We start from the raw sequence: 7,509 nt of genomic DNA, 5'->3' as shown, positions 1-7,509 counted from the left end.
AAGTGCTGCTGCCTCAAGAATAAAACACCTTAGAAGGTCCAGACTGAGAAGGGATCAGGGGTGGTGGAGATGAGCATGTGTGTACTGGAAAGATTGCCTGGGGAAGTTAACATATCACAAAATGTTTATTTTTAAATAATAAATAAGTGGCAAAGAAAATACAGAAAGGGAAACATTCACAACATCCAAGTTGCTAAAGTGCTTTCAAACATAAAATTTAAAAGACCAAGGGACGGTGCCTGTGGCCCAGTGTGTAGGGCACCAGCCCCATATACTGGAGGTGGTGGGTTCAAATCTGACCCCGGCCAAAAACTGCAAAAAAAAAAAAAAAATTTAAAAGACCAAGAAGCCTTGTCTGAACTTAAAACACTGTGTCCAGACACCCAGCACTGTCTTCCAGGACTCCGCAGGGGAAGGAGGTACATGGGTCTGGTTGTTGTCTGTTCAGGAGTTCCAACATGCATAGCCCATCAAATGTCACTCAGAGAACACAAGGTATTACCTAGCAAGAAAACTGAAATCTCCAAGGCCAAGTTCAAGGTAAAGATACTATTACTTGTTCATCTGTCCATATAGAGTCTTCATTATAAAGACATCTGGTTCTCCTGTGGCTAAATAATTTTATATTTTCTAATTCAGAGTAAGGAAATCAGATCTAACCTATTACTCTACATATCTCAATTTATGTCAGGCGGCAAAAATGCTTTTTAAACGTCAAATCCTCTCTGCTCAAGTTCTACAAGAGAATCAAAATTTTACGGCTCAAGTGCCTTTAAGGAATGGTTTCCTCTTAAAAAGCAAGTGGCATTGCATTTTATGTTCACATCATAAGAAGAAAATTGAACTGAGAGTATTTGTCTTGGGCCATTTTTGTCTTTTGACGAATGCCAGTGAGGAAGGAATATGAACATTTTCAGCCTTTGATGTTAGGACCTGTGGGTCTCATAAGGCTCCCACCTTCCCTGGTGAGATGCCCTCCAGCCCACAAGAGCCAGAGCCTCCGGGAGCCCCAGCCTCCTCCTGTGCTTTCTTGGCCTCCTGCCGGGCAGAGCTGGAGAGATCCATGGCCACATCTTCCAAGGCACTCTCTGGGCTCCCTCTGTCGGAGCTCCTCTGGGGTCCTGCCTGACTCTGGGTAGAACCTTCTTTGAGGTGCTCAGAGCCCCAGAGTCCTGCCAGCTTGTCTTCACTTCCTGGCTTACTTATCATCCTTGAGGATTTTTTATGCATCCCTTGCAAAAGAAGGAAGGGAAAGAATAATAAAAATAGGTGTCTTTAAACTCAACAATTAAGTAAATTTCTTCCTTATTGTTGTCTAATCCCATTAGAATTGTCCTTGTCAAAGCCTGTCTCTGGAGCCTGCAGGAGAGGGAGGCAAACTCCCACCTAAAGAGGTTGAGAACTGGTGAATGCCAGCTAGTAACATCTGGCAAAAGTGCTTTGTGCCCCCACTTTCCCCTACAGCTTCTGTCCTGCAGATGCCAGTAAGCACACCCCCCAAACTGTGCAATTTCAGATGTGGGGGGCACTTGGTTCTCCACCCAAAATTCTCTCTAGTCTCTTCAGTCCTTGAGAGCTAAGTCAAGACCGGATTTACATTAGGAATCTCCAGGGCTCAGTATGTTGCTTGCTAGGCCTTGTAAAACTGTTTACTGAATTAAAAACCTCCTCCTTCCGATCTTAAAATGTCATCACTGGTTCCCTAATTCATCTCCACCATGCCCCAAGGGGCTCAGCTGTGACTCATCCTTGTGGATTTCTGGCAATGACAAAAAGGGCACGTCTGACCTCGCCAGCAGAGACTGTGTAAGCACCAAAAGTCCAAGGGGCTGAAAAGCTACACTGCATGTTGTTAATGGCATGGCGGAGCCAGGTCCAGACACCACATCTGCTGGGTTAACTAACCCTGGATATCACTGCCCTGCCCTGCCCTATTTAGGAATTACCATGTGTCCTACGTTGTACGATTTGTAAAAGTTCTGAGATTGTTCAACCCATGAGCAACACAGAGCTCACATACTGCGAGTGTGGCCTTTCTCTCTTCAATCCCAATTACATATTTCTCATGTAAACAGCTGGGAGGAAGTTTCCCACACGCTGTGTGCACAGCGCTAAAATGGAAAATATGGGAATTGTCCAGAAATTCTAAGCCTTGTAATTAATTAAAAATCAGATGCGAGGTTCTGGGCCTGAACCTGAGGACATTTGCTTTCAAATGGCTGCCGTGGTGGAGACACCTCCCCCACCCCATGGCCCTGGCCCGCGCCCCCGGGCCCCTTACCCAGCAGCCAGGGCGCGCAGGTGCCACGCGGGCCGCCCTCGGCCGAGTTGAGCACCGAGTCCGGCAGCGGGATGCAGTGGCGCACCATGGCCCCGTACAGCCCGTACTGTGCCATCACGCTGCTGCCGCCCCAGCGCTTCTCCCGCTTGCGCCACTTGGCCCTGCGGTTTTGAAACCAGACCTGGTTTGAGGCAGGAGGGGAGAGACACGTGAGAAGGGCGCTTCCAGGCGGGAGGTCCGGGTTCCCGCGCCGAGGCGGTGGGACACAGCCTGCTACTTCCCCTGAGGGAGCCAGGAAGGGAAAACCCGAAACCCAAACCAAAGTGCGGTCCCCACACTGTGTGCCGAGATCAACTAGATCCTCGCTTCCCCGCTGATTGGACAGAGTTCTCCAGGACAGCGTCACCTTCTGATCCGAGGCTAGCAGGTTGCTGGTGACAGCGCTCATGACAAATACTATGTCAATAGAGGAATATTATGGAATACGGGGTAGCTGTTAAACAATAGCGAGCGGGTGACATGTCTTCTGACAAAACCAATGACAGAATCCTGTGCGTGCGCACGAGCGCATATGCGGACACACATACACTTACACGGGGGTAAAATTCAGAGCCATCTCTGTGTGACCTGGAGACAGCGCCAAGCGCAGAAAGCAGAAAGGTCACATCTAGTTATTTATGTTGGTTTCTCTGAGCATTTGAGATGAAAGATAGTCATTTTTTTCGGTTGATATATCTTTATATAATTTCTAAGCACAGCACAGATTATTGTGTAATTTTTGAAGAATGATTTAATAATAAATAATAATAATAAGGAAAAAGCACGAGGAAGGCAGGAATATCCTCTTGTGCAGTTCAGCTAAGGGTCCCTTGTTTTTGTGCAAAGGGGAATGTGCTGGGCTGTTGGAAGGGGGTGGGGTTGGGTCACTGTGTGTGGTAAGGACATCTCTGTCTGTGTTGTCTCTGAGGGGAAAGGGGACCCCAGACACCTGTATCCGGTCCTCGGGGAGTTCGGTTTTCACAGCCAGCATTTCCCTGGCATACACGTCAGGATAGTGGGCCTCGCCAAATGCCTTCTCCAGCTCCTCCAGCTGGTGGGCGGTGAAGACGGTCCTATGGGGAGCCCAGAACAGGAACGTGGGCACGTGTCCACAGACAGCCTGACAGGACCGGTGCCTGCCTCCCCTGCTGTCCACACCCCAAAGCCACTTCATGGTAATAGGGTACCCCAGCTCTGAATGAGTAGCCTCTAGACAGTCCAGCAGTCTAGTTCAAACAGAACAGTTCTTCAGCTCTTCCTAAATGAATTCCATCACCTCATCCTGAAAAGACCCATTTTACCAATTCGCAAAATTGTGGTATTATTTTTTTTCATAATTATGTTTTTAAAATGCAATCCAGATTGTCCTGCAGCCTCCTGGGCATTGCAGACTTATCTTTCCAAATGGCTGCTGTGTCCTTCTCACTGCCAACCAGGAGGCCACTGGTCCTGCCATGAGCCAAGACTATAAATTTATGAATTCTCAGATGCTGATACCATAAACACTGGGAACGGCCTGGACCTGTACCTGTGCCGACGTTTCTTCCTCTTGCCCAGAGTGGGAGATGCCTTCAGGCCACTCACGTCTTCAGGTGGGCTGTCCTCATCTATTAGCACAAGCAGAAGAAAAGGTCTTTAACGGTGAGCATGTTTTCTACTTTATTCCTGGATCTTACAGCGAGGGTTGAATTCTGTGCCTATTAGAACTGCGAGTAGGGCAGTGCCTGTGGCTCATAGGAGTAAGGCGCTGGCCCCAAATACCGGAGGTGATGGGTTCAAACCTGGTCCAGGCCAAAAATTACAAAAAAAAAAAAAAAAAAAAAAGAACTGCAAGTAGCATTTTGAGCACTTACTAGATCCAAAGCACTGCACTTAACATTGTCCTGCCTCATCTCAATTATTCTTATTTTAAACCCCCCCCCCCGAAGTATTATCATACTGTCTTCACAGATGTGGAAACCGACTCAGAGAGATCAAGTAATTTTCCCAAGATCACACAAGTGGTACAGAGTGAAATTCAGATTCAGATCCCAGATTTTGTGAAGCTGAAGCTTCTTGTTCACTAATTGCATTTTCTATCCCCACACAGCTTCTAAATTCATTTACCCCCTTTGCCTCCAACCTTGTCATCTTAACCTCCACACTCTCATCTCTCAAAGGAAGGGCTTAGGTTTGTGACATTAGAATCCTTGTAAGAACTATACCCCTGCCTAGATGTTCCAATTTAGAATTTCCAGAGGTGGTGTCCAGGAAACTCATTCTTCGTGAGTGTGCCCGGATGACTTGTAGATGGCATTTGAGAATTTACAAACCATTCTACTATAGTTTATCTCACTATAAATCTTTTATCTTTTTTCCATTGTGTCAAAAGACCCAGGTTGAAAGGGAGATTAGTACACAAAGCTATTTTCAGATTAATTGTTGAAAAGCATAATTGTTTCAAAATATTTTTAAAATGAACAAAGGCAATGATAACTACTAAATAATACTAGGTTCACTCCCACATCGACTGGCTTTCCGGAAACCCATGTGCTTAAAGTATAACATTTCTTTCATTTTTTTTCATAGAAATGCACATGTTTTATTTTATTATTATTATTATTATTTATTTAGTTATTTTTTTTGCAGTTTTGGCCGGGGCTGGGCTGGAACCAGCAACTCGCTGGTATATGGGGCCAGCATCCTACTCCTTGAGCCACAGACACCGCCCAAACATTTCCATTGTGCTGTTGGATTTGACAGCCTTTAGACACCCAGGTTATTGAGTGAGTGGCTAATCAGATTAAGGTCTACGGTAAACATGAAATACTCAGTGGACTTAGAAGACTTAATGGCCCTAAAAAGTAAAATATTTTATATTGGTTATGTGTAGAATGATAATATTTTCATATGTTGGATTAAAATACAGTATTTAGATTCATTTCACCTGCTTATTTTTCCTTTTAATAAGATTGTGAGAAATTTCCATCAAGCATACAATTACAAGATATCATGTAAGCATTGGACAGCCCATTGGACAGCTCTACTCCAGACTGTACAGAAATGCTTGCGTAAAGTGGAACTTAGCTGCATTCTGCCTTTCATCTTATCAGTGTTCACGGACAAAAGAACCCATCCAATGAGGTGATTTTTTCATTTTTAGTGAAACAGCTAGGGGGGTTGTTTTATCTCATGGAGTCCTTTCCGAATGGAGTGGGAGCTCGCCTGCCTGCCTGCCATGCTTCTTTCCTCAGAAGACCCAGGGTGCCTTTTCTTGCCTTGGCTGCCTGGATGCTCAGCTCGTTTCTACCACACAGCTTCACTAGTCCGCGTTTTCTCGCACAATTCTCCCTTTTCTCCCGCCACGCTCCAAACCTCTCGATTTCGCGCCCTTATCCTTTACGGAACGTCATTGCTCCTTTCTCTTTCCTCATTCCTCTTTGCCTCGAGTTCTTGGTTTGCGTCCCTTCTCACGTGTGGGACCTGAGTTCCCTTTCAGCACCCGAGAGGCGGACAGCTCCTGGGCTCAGGCCAGCGCCCTTCAGCACCGGTCACCTTTAGCTCAGTTCCGCGTGTCTCCGCCCGGTACCGTGTTCGGTGCTGCTGGGGAACAAGACAGGTCCCAGCCTCTCTGACCCTCGCTGCTCCCAGAGGCCAAGACGCACTCCAGGTGTCAGGAAAAAGGCCCTCTGCAGACGTCTCCAAGGGCGCCGAGACCCTCAGGGTCCCATCTCAGGGTTCCATTAGGAACTGCCGAGCTGCGAGAACTGGATCCCGGAGGACAGGGGGATCCAGCAAGGGCAGGCGGAGCGGCTCCACGAATACGCCCTCTCCCTACGGGGCTGGGCTCTGGGCTCCCAGTTTCCCTCAGATCTAGGGTGCAGGGGGCAGGGGACGGGGTGCCACCCCAGCGCGGCTGGCAGCAGGAGCGGTACGCGCGGGCCTGATTACCGGACGTGGAGACGCTCTCGCTGCGCTTCTGGCGGCCGAGCGAGGGCGGTGGGCGGCAGGGGGCCTGCGGGGCGGCGGGCGCTGGGCCCCCGGGCGGCAGCAGCGGCATGTCGGCCAGGAGTAGGCAGGGCGCCCGGGCGGCCGAGGGCGGCTGCGCACCGAAGCCACAGAGAAGGCCGAGCCCCAACGGGAGGGCCCCGTGCGCTGTGCCGGGGACGCCCAGGCCAGGGCCGGAGCACAGCGCGGCTGTCGAGACCTCGCACCCAGATCCCGGCCCGGGGCCAGCCGGCGCCGGCAGCTCGGCCTCCAAGCCGAGTAGGTCGGTGATGGCGAAGCCTCGGGGACGCGGGCCTGTGGGGGAACCTCCAGGCACCAGCGCCCTGCTCCTGGCGCGCCCGTCGGAAAGCGCATCCCGGCCGGTCATGTTTCTCAGTCGGAGAGGCGCGACCCTCCCCAGATCACGTTTGCCGAGGGGCCCAGCTCAGAGGGTGCTTTATACACTGGGCAGCCCTTCGAGCGCTGAAGGCCTGGAGGGCTCCAATCAGCTAGGGGCGGTGCGTCACTGTTCCGGACCCCGCGAAATGGGGACGCCACCAGGTCCCCTCCTCTCGGTTGCCGCCTTCCCAGCTGGAGTCCCCTCAGTCGCTTCCCTCTCTCTTCTCCCGAGCCCACCCCACCCCTATTCCTGGGAGGAGAGAAGGGAGGGGACACGACTGTACTGTCGCCCATCCCCTAAAACGCGAAAATTCTACATCCTGGAGTGGTTTCCTCCCTCCCTCCCTTCCTCCCCCCTTTCCTTCCTCCCTCCCCCCTTTCTTTCCTTCCTCCCTCCTTCCCTTCCTCCTTTCCTTCCTCCCCCTTTCCCTTCCTCTCCCCTTTCCTTCCTTCCCTCCCTTCCTTCCTCCCTCCCTCCCTTCCTTCCTTCCTTCCTTCCTCCTTCCCTTCTTTCCTCCCTCCTTCCCTTCTTTCCTTCCTTCCTCCCTTCCTTCCCCTCCCCTTTCCTTCCTCCCTCTCTTCCTTCCCTCCTCCTTCCCTTTTTTCCTTCCTCCCTCCTTTCCTTCCTCCTTTCCTCCTTCCCTTCTTTCCTTTCTCCCTACTTCCTTCCCTTCCTTCCTTCTTCCCCCTTTTCCTTCCCCCTCTTTCCCTCCTTCCTTCCTTCCTTCTGTCCCTGGGTGGAGGCCCTACTCCTAGCCACCTTGAAACCTCCCTGACAGGATCCTAACCGCCCATTAAGACCTACAGCCCCATTCCCAACTACA

At 50.3% G+C, this 7,509-nt stretch overlaps 1 protein-coding gene across 1 annotated transcript; it reads right to left on the bottom strand.

Annotated features, from left to right (window-relative positions):
* Positions 1-929: 929 nt before the first annotated feature.
* VSX1 (visual system homeobox 1) lies at positions 930-6,696 on the bottom strand. The gene is made up of 5 exons (XM_003801104.2): positions 6,251-6,696; positions 3,849-3,927; positions 3,270-3,393; positions 2,282-2,462; positions 930-1,232 (listed from the first exon to the last, which is right to left on the bottom strand). The coding sequence occupies exons 1-5, from the start codon at positions 6,672-6,674 to the stop codon at positions 943-945; spliced, it is 1,098 nt and encodes a 365-aa protein (XP_003801152.1). The 5' UTR covers positions 6,675-6,696; the 3' UTR covers positions 930-942.
* Positions 6,697-7,509: the final 813 nt, after the last annotated feature.

Source organism: Otolemur garnettii, unplaced genomic scaffold, assembly GCF_000181295.1.
Source record: "Otolemur garnettii isolate 467f Iridium unplaced genomic scaffold, OtoGar3 scaffold00197, whole genome shotgun sequence".
Lineage (NCBI taxonomy): Eukaryota > Metazoa > Chordata > Mammalia > Primates > Galagidae > Otolemur > Otolemur garnettii.
The sequence above is the reverse complement of the archived record's forward strand: the minus strand, read 5'-3'. Positions and strand labels throughout refer to the sequence as shown.

Excerpts from the sequence above, each read along its gene's own strand:
- VSX1 (XM_003801104.2), bottom strand. The coding sequence starts at position 6,674 with ATGACCGGCCGGGATGCGCTTTCCGACGGGCGCGCCAGGAGCAGGGCG. Across the intron at positions 3,928-6,250 it reads CGAGAGCGTCTCCACGTCCG|ATGAGGACAGCCCACCTGAA; the intron begins GTAATCAGGCCC and ends TTGTGCTAATAG. Across the intron at positions 1,233-2,281 it reads CTGCGCGCCCTGGCTGCTGG|GGATGCATAAAAAATCCTCA; the intron begins GTAAGGGGCCCG and ends TTCTTTTGCAAG.